Here is a 24,527-nt window from a genome sequence, read left to right as displayed (position 1 = left end):
ATATATAGAAATAATGTCATTTATTCCCGGCAGTGAATTCTACTGCTTCCGCTGCGTATGTGGAAGTCCTATTTTTTATTTCAGTATTGACACCCAAACGCTACTGATTCTTGAACCAATCAGATTTCAAATTGGTCTTCACAGGGACAAAACGCCGGCCCAAAATGACATCATCATTGCGTCACCCTGTGATTGGTTGGTCTGAGCAAACGAAGTTCAACTCACAAAACACGTCCGTAGCATGTGTGTGAGAATAATTCTGATTCAGGCGTCAAGCAAAAAAACACACAAAAGGGGATTCTGTAGCTCAGATTCTCGCTTTATTGGTCAACTTGATGAAAGACTACAAAACGAATTCACAAAAAATCTCTTTCAAGTAATCAAATCTGTACAAACCTAAACTGTATGTTTTTTTTTGGTGTTTTTTTTTTTTTTTACAGCTCTGGCTCATATGAATCTGAAAAGTTGTGCATGTGTGTGCGCATGGGCGAGTGCGTGCTCACACGCACACACATGTGGAGATTTTACACTACGGTGGGACAGGGAAACAAAATACCCCCCCCCCTCCACGAGGACTCACGCCACCTGCTGGCAGGGGTCTGCTGCCAAATTTTCAGTCAAATCGCTGTACGCGCTCTGTGGTTTCAACCTTTCCACAGGAAGAGTGGCAGGGGAGAGAGAGAGAGAGAGAGAGAGAGAGAAAGAGCGAGAGAGAGAGCGAGAAAGAGAGAGGGGAAAAGTAGAAATTTCTAATACTCTCACACCACGCGTACAACTCGCCCGCCATTTTAATGCTCACTGGCACACGGGGCGTACATTCACTCGTTTGCGCACTCGCTCCAACAATTTGTAACATTAAATGTTTTAAGAAGTACAGATAAAAAAAAGGGGTTGGGAGGGGGGGAAAGCCCTGGGTAAAAGGTTTGATTTCTGGCTGTTTGGTGAAAGAAAGGAGAAGAGAGGTAGAGAGGGCAGGAAGGAAGGGGACAAAGGTCGAGGGCCCACTACTGCTGTCATTTCTTAGCTTTCCTAGGCGGGGTGACGGGGCGGCCGGAGCCCATGCCGGTGCCCCCGCCGTAGAACAGCTTCTTGTCTGCGGGCTTGAGAATCTGGCAAAGGAAAGGAAGCCAAAAAAAGCAGGTTGGTCGTCCACTTCCACAAATAAACGGCTGTCTTAAAAGCAGTTTCTACACATTGCACTGAGTGGAAAGACCAGACATGAAAATATGCATGACAGCGTTTACTTATTATATTATTATATATTATTTACTTATTACAGTAATCCACCGTTCTTACCTGTGTAAATGTAAATTGTCTGACGTAGCCATCTTCCTTCCAAGCAATTAACCTCATCCAACATCATCTTCTGAACTGACTCTGAACCGAGGCAATATTTCTCTGAAAATATCGTTCCTGACCGAGTTGCTGGTGAACCGAAATTCCGCTATCAGAAATCTCCGCGCGTTCTTCTCGCTTACTCACCTGGAATGAGCACATGAGTGTCTCGTCTACGCTCATCATGGCTCCGGCGTTGTCGAACTCGCCGCAGTAGTTTGGGGCGGAAAACAGCGTGACCAGCTGCCGCTTGGCAAAGAACTCGTAGCCGTCCTCGACCACCTGAAACGCAGATGACCGCTTAGCATTAAAGAACATTAACACCGTTTTAGATCAAGTCTCTTCCAAGACGCAGTGACTGGCTCAACAGAAGAGAAATCAAATCAAGTAAAGTGGCCAAGAGGACTAAATGCGTGCTCTGCTGCCACCTGCTGGCAGAGGGGCGCACTTCCTTTGCCCTCATTTACAGTTTGGCCTGGGATGCGTCACAGCAATGACACGAAGAAATCAGAGATGTGCAAACTTTAGTGTTCAAGGGCCTCATTTGAATTTTAAAACAAATGGCCCTGTCATTCATAAAAAAAAAAAAAAAAAAAAAAAAGGTATGGATGTGAAATAATTTTTTTTTATTATACTCACTCTCCCAAGAGTGTATTCAACCCAACTTTGCCAATATAATAAATTCCCATAATTTAATGAGATACTGCATTAATTTAATAAATTAATTAAAATTTAAAAAATGTTACTTAAATGTCTGTTTTTAATTTACAATAATCAATTATTCAATCAAATAAAATGTTATAATCAGCCAATTATCTCATAAAATAATCAAAATAATGAGAATGTAAATTTATGATTTTTTTATTCAGAATATATGAAATCAATACATTAAATCAAGTAAATATTAAATGTCCTGCATGTGTAATATCGTCAATCTCACTCTTTGTTGTTATTTACAATAAAGAAATTAAACTATGTAATAAAATAGAGAGAAATTTTTTACCAAACGGCGAGTACGTGACGGTCCCATAAAAAAAGTTTAGTGTACTGCAATTGCCTATAAATGCCTGAAGATGGCGCCAAATGGCTATGTTTGTCTGCATGAAGCTTCTCAACCCACTTCAAAAGTTCTTTAACACCAAGATGACCCAAAAAAAGCGCCCAAAGCAGTGTTGTTTTTGCTTTAGCCCCCCTTTAAGATTTTATCATTTACAATAAATCAATTAACCAATTATTCAACGCAATAAACTTAGCGTAATGAATGCAAGGCATCTTGCAAGACTATTGCCCACCCCGAGCCAAACGCACCTGATGGGCTCGGCAGATGAGGTCCATGTCGTGCTTGTGGAGGAACTTGGTGACCACGTCGGCGCCAAACGTGAAGGAGACGCCGCGGTCGTTCTCGCCCCAGCCCAGCACGTCCTTGTCGGGGTCGGCCCACAGCAGGTCGCACAGGAGGCCCTGGTCGGGCACGTCGGTGGGGCGCATGACCCTGCGCACCTGCTCCATGGACTGCAGATCTGGAGACAGCCCTGCCAGAAAAACGGGACTTTGATTGCCGAGGGGGAAATCGCACGACTGGCAAGCACATTGTTTGCCGTCCAAAGGAACAGCACATGATCAGACGGCGGCGACGTGTTTAGCCTGGCAAATATCACGGCCGTCTGTTTACATATTCAGCAACGTGCGTGTTGATGGTTGAGACACATGATAGAGCTGCTCTAGAATGTCCACGATTATTTCATATTTCACTTCCACTCCTGTCTTCTGACCATTTCAATTTAAAAAAAGTCTTACTTCAGTACAGACAAAACTGAAGCAAGTCACCTTGAGTCCCGATTAAATGTCCATCGAGACAAGTCACCTTTGTTTTTGGAAACTTGCATTTTTAAATTTCACTTAATATGTGATAGAGGTATACTTTGTCCAAAATGTGGGCAATATTTTTAGTGTGAAAAGGCATCTATTCCAGAATAGAAGACGCAATATGAGAATAAAAGTTTTTCATAAAAAAGAAAAAAAAAAATGCAACCGTTTTAGTTACAAAAAAAAGAAAATGAAATGAGAATTTGTTATGGCAACACGACTTTTTTTTTTATATTTAATTCTATCTAATATAGTCCTGTTAATTTTAGCGAAGGATGGCGTATTTTCCAGAATAATTGGCGTAATATGACAAAGTTGCACTTTTGAAATTTACGTCAAAATATCATTATGACGAAGGATGTTAAATGCCACCATTTGTTTTGTTTTTTTTAGACCAATACCAGTACAAGATTTCAGTCTTTGAGCATGCACCGATACCTCGAGTACTTTTGATAAAAAGAGAACGCCCAAAAAATTGTGACCTTTCTTTCTGACGCAGATGATTCGCTGGTGTGTCAAAGTGTTACAGTGTGTGCCTTAAGTATCGGTGGCTGGTATTGTCAGCCTCGAGTACCCGATACCTTTGACAATGCAACAACCTTAATCGACACCTTTTCAAACACAGTGTGACTTCCACAGTTGTGAGCCAAACACAAATGACGGCGGCTCCGGCCGGGCCTTAAAGGTCGAGAGACGGCGGTGTTGACAGTAAACACCCGGCAGCGACGAGCGAGTGTGTGTTTGTTGTTCTGGCGAGCCTACCTCCATGGCAACAGAAGATCTTCTCGTCAACAATGGCGGCGACGGGCAAACAGTTGAAACAGTCGGTGAAGGTCTTCCACAGCTTTATGTTGTACCGCCTCTTGCCTGCGGACCCAAAAAATAATAAATAAGTAAAAACACTCTTATCTGGACGCCAATAAAATATGCTAAGCGTTTTACGTAACGTGGGCCGTAAACATCAGACAGGCTCACATTGTTTGATCATGCTGAGCAGCCCGGGAGCATTCGTAGCTTCAGGTTAGCAGTGTACCACCACGGATGACCACACACACTAACAGCTGAGAACGAACATCAAGGCTTTCCAGAGGAAAATTGCTTCTATGTGCACGTGGGAGGAAATCAAACCGCTTTTGGAGCATTCACTCTAAATTAAGAACGGTACAACTCCAAAGGCCTGACGTAACTTAAGTGACTTTTTTTTTTTTTAAATTAAGTTTTGCCAAATCCTCATGAACAAAAATGCCACAAAAGCCAAACAACTCATCACACTAAGAAAGTAAATCAGTAAATGGGTCTTGATTGTTTTTTTTTTTTTTTTTATGTGACAACACAATGACTTAAAAGTCAAATACAGCTCAACCGTCCTGCAGTGATTCTTTAGAAGCGAGGAAGCCTGCAGACCACACGGGAGGTTTCACGGTTTTTACAGCGACATAGGACAACGTGTGCTTGCTCGCTACAATTTCTAATCAATTGCACCCGCAAAAAAGCGAAAAGCGTGAATGAAGATGACGAGTATAAAAGCTTGCCAACAACTCCACCTATCTCCATTACGTGACCGCCACGCATCTTTAAATGACTTTTTTTTTTTAACTTAAATTTACACTTGCACGAAAGCGAGCATTGTAAGGTAAAATCTACTCACACTCATCGTAGAAGCCATATATCCTGTTAATGGAGGCACACTCATGGTTCCCCCTCAGCAGAAAGAAGTTTTCTGGGTATTTGATCTTGTACGCCAGCAACAGGCAGATGGTCTCCAGCGACTGCTTGCCTCGGTCAACGTAGTCTCCCAGGAATAGGTAGTTGCTCTCCGGTGGGAAGCCGCCGTACTCGAAAAGCCTCAGCAGGTCATAGTACTGCCCGTGAACATCTCCTATTCATTTGAAAATGTACACTTCAATGGGTAATTCTCATTTTGTTTTATGGGTCAGTTTGCGTAATAAACGGCTTGACTTAAGCACACTGGGCGTCTTTTTTTTTTTTGGGTACAACATACTGTAGTGAACTACAGATTTAGTAAAGTAATAACAATTTCCTCAAGACTGCGTGCAAATAAGTACGTTGGCAGACATCCCAAAAGCCCCAAAGACAAGTCTGACCACAAATCTTGAGAGGCGCCTCGAGTTCGAGCAGGATTGGCTGGCTGAGGAAGATCTCCCTGGATTTGAGGCAAAGACCCCGGATTTCATTCTCTGTCAGCTGGACGTTTTTGCCAGGTCTGGAGCCTTTCACTGCAAGCCAGGGCAAAGGAGGGAGACGCAAATCAACAACAAAACACCAACCAAAGATATTAACAGATGCTTTTGAAAAAGTAGAACATTAAAAAGCATTGGGCATTTTAAGAGAGGATGGAGTTTGTGTTGTAAAGCGGTGATTCTCATTTCTTTTGTGTGAGGGATTTTGTCTGATTGTGTCTGAGTTGGAACCGGTAGTAAATAATTGCTTTTGGCGCAACATCAAACTCATTTGAAAACTAGTGTGGTGGGTAAACAGCCCTCACAAGTCATGTGTGTATTTATAGCGCGATAATTCACAAGTATAATCGTCACAGTGGCACTTTTCGGCATCAGAGGGAAAAAAAGGATATCATTAAGGGTGCACTTCCTTAAAACAAGATCTGGGCCATTGTGCAAAGTGAAATTTTGTTCCCGTATTTTTGTGGAACTGGGATACTTCATTTTACTATATTAATTTTTTTAAGTTCCGTAAGGTCGCTTAAACCATGTGGCCAAGGAGAGCCACAGTCACCGATGCGCCTCCGTCCGTTTGCTGAACCGGACAAACACCCAAATAGAAGACCCGAACATTCGCAAGGAGCGGTGGTAGGCCACAACTCTTGATGCAACTCACTGGGCCACGCCCCTTAAAGGCACACGTCCCATGACTAAAGTACATGACCTATTCTTCAGCTCATGTTGCTCTTCCCACTGGTTGTGTTCCGGTTGCACTATTTGAGTGGCGATGAGGGTTTATTAGTGGATATTTTCTCACGGAAATTTGCCATCCAATCAGAGAACGGGTACCTTCTGAGTAGCAGATGAAACAAAAGCACCCAGAAACAATTAAGTTTGACTATTTCACTCTAATTTGAGGGTATTTTGTGAGCAGATTTCCAAGATTTTCTAACAAAATTTTTACCCCCAAAAGGCCAAATTTCCCTACATTTTTTTCCCCCAGAAGGCATCATTTGGTTTTTTTTTTTGGTTTTTTTGCTGGGAACTCTTGTCATGTTGCTACTTTTACATTTCCATTGTGTTTAACTAACCATACAACAATTTGTTGGTGGGTTTTTTGAGGGAGAGGGGGGCTGGTCCATATTAACCGTGAATCAATATTTTTTAACAAGGACAAAAAAACTGTTTTAGCTTGGTCAAGGTACCACTGACGTCATTCGTGGAAATGCAATTGTCATTTTCATGGCGAGTTTAATAAAATAATCTGAAAAGCATTTGGAACATGTAGGCACATGTAAATATGTTTAAAAAATGTCAAATGTTTTCAGGTGCTAATTTTGAACAATACATTGAGTGATTTGTTAACTTTTACAAAAGTAGGTCACGACCACTGCACATTGTTCAGTCGAAAGAGAAAAGCGCTAATGATTAGTAGAGTCAAGTGATTGCGCGGCTTGTTTTCGTCGTAGTTTACGACCATGCGGAGAACATTTACCTTTACACCGATTTTTGTTCTTAATTATGCATTTCAAGGACACGTAAATGATGAGAAAATTGCCATGCGTTAATGACTTTTTGGGGTTTTGTTAAACCAATTCTGCTAGAAAAAAATGATTTAATTATGGTTTTAAGGTCGTGAAACGCGAGTGTTAATTCGTCAATTTATGGGTAGTAATAGAAATAACAAATAGTAATAATTCATACATTATTGTACATCGTTGATTGGGATAGTAAACTTAGCTAAAATGGCTACCTCGGTGGAAATGATCGAAGACTTACCTTCCAGCAGACGCTGAATGATGGAATCGATGTTCAGTTTGTCGGCCTCCGCCATTATAGCCTACGACTCCAATTTTTTTCTAATATTACCTCCAAGCCAACGGCGTAGTAGTAAGTGACAGCGGGTTCCGAGTTTCACCTCAACTAGTTTAGCGATAGCGCTTAATCGGCTATGGTTAGCCAGCGAGCTAGCTAACCTTGGGGAAGAATGGGCAAACCAAACGACCGTCTACCGGTGTCGCTCAATACGAAATAGCTGACATTCACTTCTAAACCTGAAATGAGTCAGCTATTTCCCGTGAAATATTCGAATTTAAACGGGATTGTCGATGGATTTCGTTTTTCCTGCCGTTGCTGCTTAGCACCATGCCATCGACCAAAAAAGAAGACTGAATGAGCGCTAGCGTGAAAGGTTGGGCGGAAGTGGCGATACAAGATGCCGATCTTCTATTGGTCCGTTCGGCGAATAGGCGGGGTTAGCGGGATTCAATATTCTTGTGCATCGGTCGTTTCCAGTGTCTGTCAGCATTTACTCACACGAACCAAATCAATCATTTAAAAGCAAGTCATTCATCGAATTTTGTTGTAAAAGGACGCTGTGGTATTTAAGCCACTCCCGTACGTTTTATGTATGTTAACAACGCAATATTTCAAGCGCTTTTGTTTGTTGCGCTGTATGGATGGGTGCGGCAACATTGTGAGAGTGACTACAACCGTACATTGGACTAGCGATGGCGCAATGCCCCGGACATTCCCATGAAGTGTGTGTACTGTACTAGTCTATACTTGCTGACGTGTGTGACGTCAGCCAGCCATCGCCAAGAGTCCGTGTAAAATATGCATGTATCAATAAAGTTTAATTAAGAAAATAAATGAATAAATAAGTACGCCTCTTGGCCAAAGTAGCTTAAATACCCGGATGTATAGATATTTTTACGCAGCTACGTCGTTATGTCGACGTTGACGCCATATTGGTTGTGGCAATGTAGGCAAGATCACTAATGAATAAGAGTCCTCATCATAAATTAATCAATAGGTAAGAAGTTGCTCTCTGATAAAAAATAAGATTGCTTTCCTCTGATATAGCAACAACAACAACTTTTTATTTGTAGTTAATTATAAAAAAAAAAATTCAGCATTTTTCTACAAGAACATGGCGGCAAAGCCGACGTACGATTGAGCGCTCAAGACTTTTCCTGTATGTATGCCGCTATTCTCCAATTACCCGGATGTTACCGCCCATTCATTTTCCTTTTTTTCATTCGCTGTTTGGTGATGACGTCACACACAGACGTGACCACTTGTGTTTCTTTTCCTGTCCGAACTTAATTCATTTTTAATTTGGCCGCTCGTATTAAGATCATCATGAGACCGGGTGCTGATAAACCTTCGTGAATCCATAGATATTTCCTTTGAAAACTTTATAGAACAACAACGATCATGAAGCTGCTTCACAGAGACATTGAAAAAGATAACGCCGGGTGAGCTAACGTAGCTAGTTGCCGTCGCTAACCCTGCAAAGTAGCCAGTCTATTTTTTTCCAGCTGTTGCCCACGTGCAGCGCACCAGCACGTTTGTTGACAACATCTACTAATAGGGAAGATGTTGATTCACTTACAAACAAATGGACGTTTCGCCAGCTAGCATCGAAACTGATGTTTAAACAAGCTAAATACTGGAGCGATCCATGATAAATGATTTGTGTTTTCCGACTTTTGCAGTCAGGTGACACTGATGCCGGAGGAAGCAGAAGATATGTGGCACACCTACAATCTTCTGCAACAGGGGGACAGTTTGAGAGCGTCCACTATAAGGTATCCCCTACAATCATTTCTGTACTGAATGTTGTCACGCATTTGCAGGTCCCAGTTCCCAATTCCAAAGTATTGCCTATACTATTTTATATATTTTTACTGTAGTATCTGTGATATTGAGTGTGTATGTCGTTAAAAAGCATGGCGTGATTGAGTGACGTGTGTGTCAGCAAATGGCAACTTATTTCTACACTGAGTGGTGTGTGTGTGTGTGTGTGTCACTCATCCATGTTGAAAAACTCCCTTTTTTCTGACCCCGCAGAAAAGTACAGACAGAATCCACTACTGGAAGCGTTGGCAGCTCCCGAGTTCGGACGACTTTGACCTTATGTGTGGAGACCATCGACTTTGACACGCAAGCCTGCCAGCTGAGAGTCAAGGGCACCAACATCGAGGAGAACCAGTATGTCAAGGTCAGCATCACTCTTCTACAACAGAGCGATTTTGAAAATAACGTAAATACATTTCTTTCCCTCAATATTGCGAGCACTTTAAAAACAACTAGAGCAGCATAAGTAAAAATTAGACATATAAAAACAAGTGGAAAAAGCTCTCCCAAAGATTAAAAAAAAACAGCAGGGGCCCCAATATTGAACCCTGTGGGACTGGGACTCAGAGCAACCTTTTTGATCTAATGCTGCTGTGTTCTTCACTGATCAGATGGGGGCGTACCACACGATTGAGCTGGAGCTCAACCGGAAGTTCACGCTTGCTAAAAAGAGCTGGGACAGCGTTGTGTTAGCCAGAATTGGTAAGCGGTACCTACTTGTCCACGCTGAACGTTGAAAATGTTCCTTTGGCTCGATACGGCTCATTGACGGTCGCGCGGACTGCGCCGCAGACGAGGCGTGCGACGCCACGCAGAAGGCGGACGTTGCCGCGGTGGTGATGCAGGAGGGTCTGGCCAACCTGGTGCTGGTGACCCCCGCCATGACGCTTCTGCGGGCCAAAGTGGAGCTCACCATTCCTCGCAAGCGGAGGGGAAGCTGCACTCAGCATGAAAAGGTACGCGTCTACTCCCGTTGTCTCATGCACGCATCACATGTTGTTGAGGTCCCTTGGCGTCTCCTCGCAGGCTCTTGAGCGGTTCTACGAAGCCGTCATGCAGGCCATACTTCGCCACGTTAATTTTGATGGTAAGACTTCACCGCTGTTCCACGACACACCAGACGTTAGGGACAACTTCATTTTAAGTTGATCTCAAATTGAAAAATTTCCTCAGTGGTGAAATGCATCCTGGTGGCCAGTCCGGGTTTTGTGAAGGACCAGTTCATGACGTATCTCTTTAAAGAGGCCGTGCGACAGGATAACAAGGTGCTGCTGGAAAACCGACCCAAGTTCATGATGGTCCACTCATCTTCCGGTCACAAGTACTCACTCAAAGGTGACGAGGGGAAGTCTTGTAACAATCAAATACTGATCACCAGCGCGATTTATATAAAAGTATCACATGTATCTGTACTACAGGCATATATTATTTATCCTCTGTGAAGAACTGAATCAAAACATTACAAATACATTAATTTCAATGATGAAAAGTCAGCTGAGCTGCAGGAGTTAAGACTAGTTTAGTCATTTTGAAAAAAATGGCAGGCTTGAATTTCCATCTACTTCTTGTTGCTTTGCAGAAATCCTCTCAGACCCCACAGTCACAAACAGGCTATCGGATACCAAGGTGACGGACCTCCGTTTCCATATTGTGGACTTTATAACGCAATCAGAGTATAGATTTTTTATTTTATTTTTTTATCGTAGGCTACCGGAGAGGTGAAAGCCCTCGAGGACTTCTACAAGATGCTCCAACATGAGCCTGACAGAGCTTTTTATGGGTACGTGTTCGTAGATCGTGTTGATTTTTATTATTTATTTTTTTTGTTGACTTTTGTGATGAGCTTAAATCAACCCCGCGCTTCCTCACAGACTCGCTCATGTGGAACGGGCGGCAGACGCCCTCGCCGTCGACACTTTACTGGTCAGCGATAAACTCTTCAGGTGAGGAGCACGCACCCGTTTCTCAACCTCTGTTGAGGCAAGGCGTATATTTTGTAATACAAAAATCAACCCGTCACCAAAAGTGGAGATGTACTTACGCGGTGTGAATTCCGTGCAGGCACCAGGACGTGCCCACTAGGGCGCGCTACGTTCACTTGGTGGACAAAGTGAGAGACAGCGGCGGCAATGTCAGGTAAGCCTGGAAAAATGAAGTGGGGGACACGTTTGAGATGATTTGTTGATGCAAATTAGTTGTTTTTTTTTCCCCGCAGAATATTCTCGAGCCTTCACGTATCTGGTGAACGTAAGTTGAGGCACTCATTAACCAAGTCAAATGTATGAAAGCGGTGGAAAAACTTCGGTTTTTCAGCATATCACAATCAGTGGAAGTCATTTTACCCGTTTTGTTTAGAATTGACTCAACTGAGCGGAGTGGCGGCCATCTTGCGGTTTCCCATTGCCGACGTTTCGGAGGGCGAAGACGACAGCAGTTCTGACGACGACTGAGTAAACATGGCTAATTAAAAAAAAAAAAAAAAACGTGTGTGTTGTAAATAGTGTTCATAGCACCATCTCTCCTCCCCAAAGTCAAACCAACACAGGATAAGATGCAAAAATATATCATTTATTTGGCCATTTTTAAAAATAGCTTTTACCGCTGCCTTTCAACGAGCTACCATACAAATCAAGTAAGCAGGATTTTTACGAGTGAATTGCACTGTACATTACTTGCAAATATGATCGAAAGGTAAACAACAAGCGCAACCTTTGTGCCAACAGGGCTAAAGTGCAATTTCTTTTTTTTTTTACCCTTATATGCTGTTCAGGGCTCACTTTTGATGATCCTCATAATTATCTACATCAAAATAGGAACTACACATCCTTTCAAATTTTTTTTTTTTGGGAGGGGGGTGGTGTTCAACTTGCGGGACACTGGTAGTTCTTGACCCAGGTCAGATCCTCCAGCGTGCCCCAGTGGAGGTAAATGATGGAGCAGATAACCATGACATGCATGATCTGGTGGCTGTTACCCCAGTTGTCAAAGAGGCCCGGGACGAAGCGCTCGGGGATCTGGACCACGTTGACCAGCCCCCCCAGCACGGCCAGTGAGTCCATGATGACAAAGAGGCGCAGCGAGTCGGGGCTGCCCGTCCCGCTGCCGTACACTCGGAAGAGGAAGAGGCTGAAGCGGAACATGGCCTGCCATACGAAGGCCCGCAGGCGCAGGACGTTGGTGCGAGCCGTGGTGGCGCAGTAGATGCCGTAGGCCGACAGGAAGATGTAGGCCAGCAGGGCGGCCTGCTGCGCCGTCGGGAAGCAAAGGAGCGTGACGTGGATGATGGGAAGAGCGCCTAGTGAGGAGGAGGAGGAGGGAAGACGAATGGCTGTGAGCAGGGTTATAATAGTTTGGGTTTGCCATTATTGGCGATTTCCTTTGAACCTTTTTTTGTATTTTTTTTATTTATTAATTTTTATTTTTGCATTTTAACCCCGAGCAAGAAGAAAATTTGTGCCCCACTTTTTGAAACACTCAGGGTTGTTGAATTTTTTTTTTTTTTTTTTTTTTTAAACAGCCCACCCATTTAATGTCCGTTAGCCCACCTATGGCGTTTTGCATTACCCTGTGTTAGCATTAAAATAGACGGAATTATATAGTTCGGTGGAATACTCTAATGTTAAAATATACAAAATCCATTTCAGTTTTACAGTAAACCAACTGAGCGTGACAAATTAACTCCCTAAAGAACTAGAAGTGTTTTTTTGCCCACCTAGCGTGTTCACCAAGCAGACGCCAAACATGTCCAGGGAGAGCAGAGTGTCGTACACGTGTTCCCCGCCAACGTGGTTCATGAACACGTGGTAGAGCACCGAGCCCACCGTGGGACTGAGGCAGGCCAGGTAGTGGACCACGCAGATCCAGACGCTGTCCACGTCCCTCCAGGGGATGCTGAAGGGCAGCAGCACCAGAAACAGGAAGAAGGGGATACCTGGGGAAACCAGAGCGCTTTGAAAATTGGGCAATCACTCCACACGTGCACACAAAACGCTGACCAAGCATAAATTGTTCTCTCTTGTAAGAGTGTTCAATTTAAACTCAACAGGGTTTAAAGTTCTCGGTCCAACGAACGGAGCCCAGATTTCAATGCAAACATGTTGAAGCAGCATTTAGCCGTTATGCTGCAAAATCCAGTTTCAAAATCATAACCATCCCATAATCCCAGCTGCACTTCAACTTGAGTGTATTGCCTCGCTCATCTGTTGAAGAGCCAGTTAGCAGCGGGATATTTCCAGGCCGGGGATTCCCAGGGCAGATTACAGCTAATCCCATATCCTCATTACACACTCCTGTCAAGTCAGCTTTGAAAAGTAGCCACAAGTGAGAGTACAGCAGCCCACCTGCAAGAACCGACAGCCAATCCGAGCACGGTCACCACGGTTAGTTGAAATGCAAAACCAAAAAAGCGACTCACCATGACTGTAGATATTTCCCAGCTCATTGTGCATGTAAAAGAGACTCCGCACACACTCGTGAGCGGTGGACACGGGCCGGTAGCCGGTCAGGACGTATTTGTTGAACTGAAGATGCGAAGGCGTTTTGGTGAAGTCCAAAAGCCGCGGCCCCGGTTGAACCATCGTGACCATTCGGCCGGCATCCTACGGCAGGCCTCGCCGCGGCCCTTTGCGAGCCATCCCCGCCGTGCAGGTGACAGGACGGCACGGACGGGGGCGAGAGACGTGTCGTCGCTCAGGTTGGAGTCGCACGCTCGTGGCCAATCAGGCCATGCTTCTTAAGATAAAGCTGAGCTAATCCGCACCTAAAAGGCCGCCTCTTGTTTTAGAACCTAAGGCTACACCTTAAGGCCATCGCAAATAGATTTTCTTTTCATTGGACAAATGGCTTCAACCTGTGGTGCCTTTTTTTTTTTTTTTTGTTTGGGCACATGCAGCCACAGATTTGTGGATTATCGGCAACAACTGGGCTGAAGTGTGGAGCACAAGTTTGTCCGCAACCGGACACTTCACATTTAATTCACTGGATTGAGAAATGAGTTTCATTCTCAAATAAATGACTAAACATTTGTTTTGTTTTCATTGCAATATATTTTTGACCAGATGACATTTTCAGGCAAAAGGTGAAATTTCAAGCGGTTTTCTAACCTGCACATTGCGCAAACACTCAGGAATTTTAAATAGTTAAAAACTAAAATGATCTACTAATGCTTTTAAATACATGCCATAAAAAATAAGATTAGTAGTCATCGCTAACAAGGACTAAGTATTTAGTACATCAAACAAAAAAAACAACAAAAAAAATCTCAATTTAAATCCATTACAGATTTTCTTTCCATTATTTTATCTTTTGATTTATCTCTTTTCATCAAGTCAAAACGATGCAACACCAACTTGTCTGGATACTTGTTACAAATCGTTGCAGCACTCAAAACTCAAGTGTTTCTGGGATTTTAATCACTCAAATACTGTACAATAACACCACATTCTTACCGCAAGTAGCGAAGACAAAAACTCAAATCATGCAAAAACAATTAGAAAGCATTTTGGTTTTTTTTTTATAAAGAAATATAATTGAGGCAAAACTGACTGATTCAATCAAAAACAAAAAGCAGACGACAAAACAGCGAACACGTAAGTGCAGGATAGAAAGATGCTGCTAAGAGGTATACTTTTACACAATACACATAACACGGCAACTCAAATATCTAAAAGGTGAATAAAGTGAGTAAATTAAACCACAAAATTGTAATATACAAGAAGGAAGCGATGACAACTATCATACAACGAGACGTGAGAATAAAGTGACGGCAGACGTGTTAACCTGTGTGGAAGAAAAGCGATTAATCTTTTGACATTTTTCTATTTTTTAAAAATCGGTTCTTACCGTGGTAGCCACCGTTTCCAAAGAAGCCATTCAAGTCGTATTTCGCATTCTTTGATCCTGTAGACAAGTGTCACAAAAGTTCAAGTGGGCTTTTTTTTTTTTTTTTAATTCAATTAGTGCCGCTTGCCTTGAGGATGAAAATGCAATTTGAGGTGCTGCTGGATTTGAACCTGCCGCCGCATCTGCGCCGGGTCGTCCGGCTGCTCCGACCTTCGGGCATCGGCGTGCCTGTCCGCGTCGGTATTGAACGGCAGGACGCCGGCACCTGGGAGGTCGTCGGTTTTCGCTGACGTGAAGGCGGAGTCCAGCGGCAAGGGCGTGGGTGCCGCAGGGAGCGAAATCACTGGACAGAAAATTAGGATTTTTTTTTTTTAACATCCAGTATAGAAACTTGGAAATGACTTTGTTACCTTCTGGCTGCAGTTTGCTTCTGCTTATGTAACCCACATTTTCTGAAAGTCAAAAAAAATATGTTACAGAGTACACTTGTCGGCTGCTCCAAAATAAATAAATACAAATAAAATAACGAACTGTCCTAAAATGAAGGCAGCTCAAGTAATAACTTGCTTATTACCAACTTTAACTTTAAGACCGACAACTTCCTTCTTACGGCTCGCACACGTGACCAATTCACACTTACCATATTTATTATTCGCTATGCCCTCGCCCACTCGTGACAGATTTGGATCACCTCCAACTGAGAAGAAATTAAGACCACCCCAAAAAAATAAAAAAAATTAACAAAATGCAATCTTTAAAAGTCCCAAACTGTTTTCTTTAGTGGATGACGCACCGTTGACATTCTCAGCTGCACCAGGCTGGGATTCATAAGGTGAACCTGTGTAAGATCAAAAGAAATACGGTCATTTACTTTTCCTTCAAGTCGCGTAACAATCTCAATTTACCAATTTGTGCTCCACCTGATCGGCTGTCAGAAGCCGATCCGAGAGGCTGGCTCTGGTGGAGTGCTACTAAAAGATAAAAATCAAGTTATATACAAATGCCCTGAAGAGGGAATGTGGATCAAATGATAAAAGAAAAATGAACCATGTTGCCCAGCGGGCTTTTCTTCACCGGCGAGGCCTTGTGGCACAAAGGAACCGTCGCCACCTTGAGAATCACAAAAATGTGTTCAAATCAAAATAGCCCCCCAAAAAAATAAATAAATATATTTTTTTTTAATGATTGGCTCTCACCATAGTGCCCATTTGGTCCAAATCCAAGAGGACCCGACTGATACGGTAAGGCCGCCGGACCTGTGGCAAAGAAATACAAAAGAGCAACAAGTAAGACAAATAAAAAAAAAAGAAGAATTTTCCAATTTATAGATTGTTTTCCAGGATTTCATGCTAAACATTCACCATATTGTCCAGCGCCAGGAGTCTTGAGCTGAGGGACAAAGCCAACAGGTTGCACTTGCTGCGGCATTCTTCCATAACCTGCACAGAACGCCATCAGGACACAAACAAAAACTTGTGTGTGATAAAACTTGACTCACCATACTTGCCAGCCATGTGACTATCACTGCCAAGACCTAGAAGGTGGCCAATATTGGGGACGCTGTCGTAACCTGACCAAAAAGAGCAGTTAGCCGAGTATTTCTATCTTCTCTCTATCGACAGTTTACCTACCGTATTGTCCAGGTGCAATGCCCGCCATGTTAGCTGCTCCTAGAGTCACATCAACAGAACAGAATTCACAGTGACTAGTAAAACTAATTCCGCCTTTAAAATATACATTACATCATGATTGGCCACTGACAAAATGTACATCAGTGACGAGCTTTCGGAAACAACGTGCCTACCATATTTTCCCGATTTCACATCAGCAGCCGGTCCATGGATGCCATAGCCTGCGTTAGAAAAAGACCGTTTCAGAAGCACAATGAGATAGTTTATGAACAAAAAGGTCACGTGGCACCGGATATAGCACCTGTGGTTTTTCACTGCAACCAAATCACTACAAATAAAAAAAAAATAAAATAAATATAATAATTACCGCCACCGTTATTTCCTGTCTGAGGGTTGCCACCAAATTGTAATCCACCAATGCCTGGATCAACATGATATTATTCACAAGATTAAAAAAAAAATCTTTTTGTGGAGATTGAAGGTTTTAAAAATAGATTTGGAAGGACTAAGAACAAAATCTCACCAAACTTGGCGTTTGCATTCTCAGGACCCCCGTAAGGTAAACTCTCCATTCCTGGTGCAGGGGGGGGGGGGAATGGTGTGGTTGTTACAATGTTTTGTTTGTTTCTTCCGAATAAAGTACAGAACTTAAAAACATTTTACGCACCACCGAACACCGGGCCTTGTTTTCCGTTTGGACCAAGGCCAGCTGGCTGTGGCTCAGGCTGATTTGCACCTGGAATAAAAAAAACAAAAAAAAACATTTGAGTGAATATCACATAAAACAGAGTGATCTTAAAAAAAAAAAAAAAAACAGCGACATCTAGTGGCAGAAATTAAATGCTCTTCCACAAAATTGACTTGCATTCTTTCCGAGGCATCGTCTTACCATCAATGCTGACTGGCACGCCAGTGTAAGGCACCTGCACACCACCACCTGCAAATCCAGCACGTAAAGAAAAATTAAGAAACATCAGATTAGGGGCCAAATTCCCCATACCTGATTTTGTGTCACTAGTTGGAACACTATGGCCAAGATCTGGAAAAATTGTCAATATTAAACATACTTTTTTTTTTTTTTTTAATGAGAGCTGGATCATTTGCCAACTGCTAAAGTGAAACAGTATTAATAAAAAAAAAAAATTAAAAAAAAAATCAACTTTTTCCAAAGCAATAAAAGATTCTACATACTTGCAAAGTTTGGCTGGCCACCAGCAGCAGGATAGCCATTTGGATATCCTGCAACAAAAAAAAACATCTCTTGTGTGTTAACACACCACTTGCAGCCCGCGTTAAGCATCCAGTTTACCTGCTTTAAAATGTTCACCAGGACCTGCATTTCCTGCAAATACAAATTTTAAAATGCATCATGAATTTTGTTCGTGTAACACTCGATTCCCTGGGGGTGGTGAGTTCTAGTCCGACATCGGGGTTCGTGGGAGAAAGAACAGCACACGGAGAGGGAATAGCTCCACATACGACTTTATTCATTAGTCCGCTCACTCCATCTCTCTAGAGCCTCTCTCTCGCTCGTTCCTCTTTACACTCCATATCCCTCCGCCAATACAACAAAACAATAGTCCCCCTAAATAAGACATAAAATAGATCTATACAAATATAGACATTCTCGTGAAAATAAATCTTACATTAGCGTACAAGTCAAAAAAATAAATAAAAAATAAAAAAATCTACCAAGATTTAAACGATTTCATTTGAATGCTGACCTGGGTAAGAGTTTCCCTTGACATAGCCAGCTCCTCCAAGGTTGGCTCCTGGTCTGTAAACTGAGGAAGCACAATGAAATTATTTACCGTTAGCGGAATTCTTTTGGGGTGAGTGAATCGGGTACTCAAAAGGTCAAAGGTCAAAAATACTGGACATTTTTATTTGCATAGTTTTACCTGGTCTCGGTATTTTCATCCATTGTCCATTTGGACCCCCTGGGCCACAGTCTACAACAAAATGTGCGTTTATTTTACAAAAGCAAAGATGCACGCTTATAAATAAATAAAATTCTACCAGGTTCGCCTGCTTTAGCACCTTGTCCCTTGGGTATTGGCGCGCCTCCTCCATTCTCTAAAATTAAGGACAGATTGGGAATTAGTGTGGATATCTTGTTTACGGATGCAAATGAAGTGTTTTTGAGGACTACGTTAAATTGAACGCCATGCAGCAAACCAACGAGGGCACACTACACAAGTACAAGATGTCAGGCATCACGGAAATGACAACTTGAATGTTACAGTTTAGTATATTGGCGGATGAAAGACAGCAAGTCTTATAAAACAAAAAAATTCAACTCTTGACAAACTCAGATCCGCACAACTATTTTAACGTCGGCCTCAGGAAAAAACGGAGACTTTCTGAACAAGATCAAACAAAAGTGCTTTGACACGCAAACATGCACTGCAGGCATCGAATTGAGGATTCCGTTAGTGAACCAGAAGAGCCGAGTTCCCCCTGAAAATTTTGACACCTTTGACCATCCGCCCGTCAGTGGCTTCCTCAGTCTCCACACTTTGGACTTCCTCCGCCGGGGGTTCTTGCGCTGCTGGCCTTTGCTCAGGATGGATGACGTTGTTTGAACTCGGAGCAGCGTAACCCTCACCGTTGACACCCACCCCAAACACATCATCGGCCTCGGGACTTTTTTGTGTGGGCACATCGCCGCCAAAAACATAACCTAGAGGCCATACGTGTGGTCAACATTCTGCTAATCTTTTAAATAAATAAATAATACAGCGCCAATTAAAAAAAAATAATAATCAATTCTACATTGTCATGTAAAAAAAAAAAAGACATAAAAAAATTATATATTTTTTAATATATATATATATTTATATATACACATTTTTTCTTTTTTTTTTTTAAACCCAAGTCATGACTTGTTTGACTTTTGCTTGATGTAAAATAAGAGTACTTGCCTTGAGGAGGTGCTCCAGGTCTACCTCCTGCAGCGTTATTGTGCAGTCCAGCTTCATAAGAGGTGGGCTTCATACTTTTGTCCGGTGGTCTCATGAACTCTGACCCAGGAGAGGATTCCGGCCCAAGCTTGGGCTCTTTCCCCTGAGGGAAAACGGGTACATATGCCGGTGTCGCCTGCATGTAGTTTTTCCCTTGCGGCACAGGAGAGGGCAGTTTCTGATATTGGTCTTTGGTGACCAGAACCAGGCGGCCATTGGTGGGATCAGGCGCCGGCAGTGAGTCACCTTCAATAATCGGTCGCTGAGGTGAGGCGCCCTCGCGGAGTGTTGAGGCTGGTTGCTGAGGGGGCAGTACGGCACCTTTAAGACCTTTGCCATTTGGGGCACCTGGCAGCTTTGGACCTTTACCATACGGCTTCTGGACGAATCCTGAGACGCAGACAGAAACATGTTTATAGTAAAATTGGTTTGTGTGCGTGTGATTTTGTTCATGCAACATTGATTACAAGGTGTTGGCGCTTCCTTTTAAACGCTATGCTGCCCTCTAGTGGATCTTTCAGGAATGACTCAGATCGCATTTAGACAAAATGCACTTTTTCCTCACTCTACAGTTGATAGGCAGACTACTTACCAGAGTTCGGTGCTTTAGCTGGTTGATTTGGGATGCCGGCAGAACCGCCAATGCCTGTGAATATAAATATTCAAGTTCATCCTGGTTTCAATATCAAAACGGAGGGAGAACTACTACCTTGCCCAGGTAACGCAGGTCCAAGGCCTTGAGTGGCCTGAGGAGCTGAACCAGGTCCTCGTCCTCCTGCGCCATATCCTGAACGACGTGGTTTAGATTTATCATGACGCCAAGAACAGAGTGCTCAAATGGAATAAACGGCGCTACGAGTTTTTGAATTCCTAATAAAACACACCATTGAGTTTATTTCCGGCTCCGCCGAGTGCTGCGCCATTTCCAGCACCTGAAGGAAAGCGTGACAACAAATAAGACGTCGGAGAGACCAGTATGATCCGCTCATAGGGATAGGATGTCACCATTGGGTTTAGCGCCATATCCTATGGTGCCACCGGCTCCATAACCTGAAACCAAACAATCATCAATGCACCATTTCCAAACCGCTCGTATGAGATATAAGCCTAAACGTGATCGCCTACCATTCGGTTTGGTTCCAAATCCACTGGGAACAACGCCAGTTGCATAACCTTCATTAAAAAAAAACAACATTTAGATCGTACTTAGTGGTACACATTTCCAAAACGTGTCTTCAGAGATGGCAGTACCTCCTCTGTCTGCTCCGTATCCTGAAAAGCAATGAAAGTTACTTTTATAACGATACTTGCATTTAACCGACATTTTGAATGTGAAATGCGAGACGCACCGTTGGGCTTGGCGCCATTGCCATATCCTTGGAAAAGAAAAAAAAAAAATGACACCTATGAATAATTCTTGAACCCAAGATTGTCATTTTTTGGGGGGTAATGTTGCGTAATCACCGTATCTACCTGCTTTGACAGGATAGTTGGGGTATCCAAAACCTTCAGAACCAACCAAAAACAAATAAACAAAACATCCATCATACTAATTATGTTTTACTCGAAAAGATAAATGACCCACCGTTCGGTAAGCCTCCAAGGCCATTCTGGGCTCTGGCGCCGGCATAAGCTGCAGTTAACCAAAAGGGGTTTCATGAGCCATTTATTATGGGAATGGAAATATTTTAATTTGTCCATGGACCACACTCAAAGCGACTTCCCCCATTGAAATGAATGCATATGCCATTAATCCGTTCCACCCAGTTATCGTTGCTGGTGAGTCCTTGCTGTGAGCTCACCGTCGGGCGCAGCACCTTGACTGCTGGGTACACCCGCTGCACCGCCATATCCTGAACATTAAAAAAAAATGATCAACTTTGGTGGAAGAAAAAGCAAAGTGATTTTTTTTTTTTTTTTGTCAAGACGCTTCAACCTGGTTTGGGTCCTTTGATTCCTCCACTTCCATATCGTGGTCCCAGACTCAATCCTGCACTGCCATAACCACCCGTGTAGCCTAAGAACACACACAAGTCTTCATACCACCATCTGGAAAGAGAGGTCGATGACGAGCGACTGACTCACCACCTAGTTGTCGTGCACCATAACCGTTTTGTCCATTCTTGCTGTATCCTGAATTAAGACAGAGTTTTATTTATTTATTTATTTATTTATTTATTTATCAAAGCCATACAGAGAAACCTGCGTACCTTTGCCCGGATTCCTGGCAAGCTGAGGTACCCCCCGTCCATGAGACGCTCCCACACCCGCACCTTAATGAAGAATCGATGACGGTACGAGTTAATGAGGACCTCAAGAGAACAAAGCGAGTCGTTTTATCACCTGCTCCGTAGTACGGCTGGCCGTATCCTTTCACAGGTTTACGTCCAGCAACGCCTCGGCCTGTTAAAGGACAATTTATAGAGATTTTCATTTTAGCAACTCACGGGAGATTAAGCGAAACGTTTTTCAATATTTTTCACACACAGTGAACTTTCCTTACCATAACCATTATTGGCAAGTCCAATGTGCGCATAACCTACAAGTTGGACAAATATTTTTTTTCCTCAAAACTCAGTACTTGTACTGCGACCACATCAATGCAGTTTTTGGTCATCAGCGGTCACTCACCATTTGACGCAATTCCATTCCCAGCAAGCGCACCGGTTGCACGACCATAACCTAGCAGGTAACGTTCGTTACCATGATGCGGGACTTTTAAAATAACGCAACAAGCTCAAATCCGATAACGCACCCTTCATCTGGCCTTTATTTCCATTCGGGGGTCCGGCAGCAGGACCTCCATAACCTGAAGACATCAAGAGTTTCCATGAATGAAGCCGGCAAAATCTTAAATCTTCTCTTAAATGAGCATTACCTTTATTTCTTTGTCCAGCAAATGCACCGGCGTGAGCTCGGTAGCCTGCAATGTGAGCATTTAACGTTGAAACGGAGAGAATGTGCAACAATGAGAATTCCGAAGGGAAGCATACCGTTGCCTTTTATTGGGTGTAGGTTGGCGGGGCCAGAATGGCTGCCATATCCTGCAAAAATGATAAAGTGATGCAGTAAAGGCAAAAATTTACTTCGTGTTGAATAGTGAGTCATAAGGAACATTTTTTTTGTACTATTGCAATTGGGTGAAACTGCTGGAAGTCAAACTACCATTTGAGTTTTTCAGTAAAATGCACATCCCTATTTGGGAAATGTTTTATTTGTTTTTTATTATTATTTGTTTTTTATTGAACATATAAACAGAACAGAAATTGATAGAGTCATAAGTAAAAGATTTAAAAGGGGGAAAAAAAAAAAAAAAAAAAAAAAAGGAATGTCACAGTCTACATCAGCTGTGGGCAACCTACGGCCCGGGGGCCACATGCGGCCCATTAAACGTTTAAATCCGGCCCGCCAAACTTGAAAAAAATTATATGAATAAAACTTGTAAATGTTTTATTTTCTAAATATTCTGGTACCATTGAAATAGAAATTACAATTAATGATCACTATGAAACTACCTTGAGGCCACCCTCCTCGACCTCTGCCTGCACCGGAGCCTTAAAAAGAAAATCAGAATGTGTCGATTATTCCAAAGCAGTCCTCAAATAAATACAATTTGAAGAAAGAAAAATTCAACCTTTGTTTCCCGCTCCATTGGCCATCCCAGCAGCTCCTCCATAGCCTTCAATTTGAGCCAAACTAAAATGAGCTTCATTCCGCAACATCCACTTTTCACGCTCACTCACCAACTCCTTTATCGGGGTATCCGCCGTATGCCGTCTGCGCACCCGTTTGGGAACCCACACCTTTCGATGGCAACAGCATTCTTGCAGCGCCTCCACCATTGTGCGCTCTTCGTCCTAGAAGAAAATCCATGAATATGCCGTAAAATACTGTCTGCGATGTAATATGCACCAACGCACACACCATTTAAGTGCGCTTCATGCCCATCGGGTACTCCAGACACTCCTGCGGCATAACCTTCAACAAAGTCCAGATTTAAAAAAAAATAATAATAAATTAAAAAAAAAAAAAAGCAATATTTCACAATTAAATTTGATGCAAAATGATTAAAGTGATGTTTAAAAAAAAAAAAAAAAGACAAAATCAACACTGTTAAGCAACTAAGACTGAATTGAACTTCTCACCCCCCTAAGGGGGAAAAATAAATAAGTTCCAGTTTGAGATTCAGCTGTCCATCAAAAGAAATCCTTCACTAAGGAACTACACAACTTTCGGGGACATATAGGAAGTCAATGCAGCGACTGTAACCGCGCTTCCACTCGCAGCGGGATGTTAAATTTAGACGCCTGCTGCCACTGAAGCTCGACTGCCTTTGAAAATCGGCACGGCCGCACCGAAAAACGGAATATATGGCTTAAGGACAACACGGGTATGGTTGCTAAGATTTCCGGTTCACACGACTGTCTGAAATTTGACAAGCAAACCCAAGTGTTTGAAAAAGACATTTATCTCAACTGGGAGCAAGTTATGCCAACAAGCGTGCTGGCAGAGCACTGGACATGCGATGAGTTGCTTTAAAAAAAAATTTTTTTTTAATTTACAATAATGTTAAAAGCAAATTTCCATCACACCACATTGTGATTTCATACGAACAGGCAGTGAGCCAGTACGTCATTAGTGGTCCAAGTCCAAACACTCATCAAATGATTATTTTATTAATGATGAATAAAATTCACATTTAACACAGTGCTTTGGCACCCAAACAAAAATGTGCTTCTTCATTTCATGTACTCACCCCCAGCATGCGCACACTGCACCAGCCACAGGATCAGCACACACTGGAACAGCAACCGTCCACCCATGACGGACCTGCAGAATGAAAATTGTATATAACGTTTTTGGGTTTTTTTTTCTTTTTGAGGAGACGAGAATGTCGTGACGATGAGGAGTGCGCATCCTGGCCCCCATGTGAGGGTCTCATATACACTCTGGCTGCAGGTGCTCCTCCTCCAGTCTCCCCCCCTTGAATCCACACCGCCGTTGTAAGCACATAGACGCAAAGTGACCAATTAGGCACATTTACACTTAAGAGAAAGTTAGAGAAGCAA

General features: G+C 42.8%; 4 protein-coding genes across 4 annotated transcripts; 1 reads left to right on the top strand and 3 right to left on the bottom strand.

Annotated features, from left to right (window-relative positions):
- Positions 1–294: 294 nt before the first annotated feature.
- ppp1cab (protein phosphatase 1, catalytic subunit, alpha isozyme b) lies at positions 295–7,591 on the bottom strand. The gene is made up of 7 exons (XM_088284224.1): positions 7,161–7,591; positions 5,307–5,438; positions 4,850–5,080; positions 3,964–4,068; positions 2,644–2,867; positions 1,483–1,617; positions 295–1,109 (listed from the first exon to the last, which is right to left on the bottom strand). Exons 1-7 carry the CDS (start codon positions 7,213–7,215, stop codon positions 1,014–1,016), a joined length of 978 nt encoding a protein of 325 aa, XP_088140350.1. The 5' UTR covers positions 7,216–7,591; the 3' UTR covers positions 295–1,013.
- Positions 7,592–8,418: 827 nt separating this feature from the next.
- pelo (pelota mRNA surveillance and ribosome rescue factor) lies at positions 8,419–11,619 on the top strand. Its single transcript, XM_088284707.1, has 13 exons — positions 8,419–8,641; positions 8,882–8,974; positions 9,237–9,387; positions 9,635–9,725; positions 9,816–9,979; positions 10,050–10,110; positions 10,197–10,358; positions 10,603–10,649; positions 10,730–10,803; positions 10,895–10,966; positions 11,085–11,159; positions 11,239–11,270; positions 11,379–11,619. Exons 1-13 carry the CDS (start codon positions 8,601–8,603, stop codon positions 11,471–11,473), a joined length of 1,158 nt encoding a protein of 385 aa, XP_088140833.1. The 5' UTR covers positions 8,419–8,600; the 3' UTR covers positions 11,474–11,619.
- On the bottom strand, positions 11,571–13,749 carry paqr4b (progestin and adipoQ receptor family member IVb). Its single transcript, XM_088284708.1, has 3 exons — positions 13,438–13,749; positions 12,736–12,954; positions 11,571–12,318 (listed from the first exon to the last, which is right to left on the bottom strand). The coding sequence occupies exons 1-3, from the start codon at positions 13,607–13,609 to the stop codon at positions 11,885–11,887; spliced, it is 825 nt and encodes a 274-aa protein (XP_088140834.1). The 5' UTR covers positions 13,610–13,749; the 3' UTR covers positions 11,571–11,884.
- A 1,033-nt stretch (positions 13,750–14,782) lies between these two features.
- On the bottom strand, positions 14,783–24,354 carry cmn (calymmin). Its single transcript, XM_088284709.1, has 45 exons — positions 24,215–24,354; positions 23,383–23,436; positions 23,202–23,315; positions 23,093–23,137; positions 22,974–23,012; positions 22,452–22,502; positions 22,337–22,381; positions 22,214–22,267; positions 22,090–22,140; positions 21,962–21,997; positions 21,802–21,861; positions 21,669–21,731; positions 21,544–21,591; positions 21,395–21,475; positions 21,261–21,311; positions 21,044–21,091; positions 20,932–20,964; positions 20,808–20,834; positions 20,710–20,730; positions 20,584–20,631; positions 20,464–20,508; positions 20,343–20,390; positions 20,168–20,245; positions 20,051–20,104; positions 19,420–19,848; positions 18,515–18,571; positions 18,397–18,447; positions 18,220–18,279; positions 17,805–17,837; positions 17,687–17,734; positions 17,385–17,432; positions 17,163–17,231; positions 17,019–17,069; positions 16,863–16,916; positions 16,669–16,716; positions 16,496–16,534; positions 16,363–16,434; positions 16,226–16,303; positions 16,061–16,120; positions 15,912–15,974; positions 15,785–15,835; positions 15,505–15,561; positions 15,275–15,316; positions 14,992–15,207; positions 14,783–14,921 (listed from the first exon to the last, which is right to left on the bottom strand). Exons 1-45 carry the CDS (start codon positions 24,279–24,281, stop codon positions 14,821–14,823), a joined length of 2,988 nt encoding a protein of 995 aa, XP_088140835.1. The 5' UTR covers positions 24,282–24,354; the 3' UTR covers positions 14,783–14,820.
- Between the last annotated feature and the right edge of the window lie 173 nt (positions 24,355–24,527).

The sequence above is a fragment of the Idiotropiscis lumnitzeri genome, chromosome 20 (assembly GCF_059441095.1).
Source record: "Idiotropiscis lumnitzeri isolate Australia: NSW breed Sydney's pygmy pipehorse chromosome 20, RoL_Ilum_1.0, whole genome shotgun sequence".
NCBI lineage: Eukaryota > Metazoa > Chordata > Actinopteri > Syngnathiformes > Syngnathidae > Idiotropiscis > Idiotropiscis lumnitzeri.
Note: the sequence above shows the minus strand (reverse complement) of the source record. Positions and strands in the feature narration are given on the sequence as shown.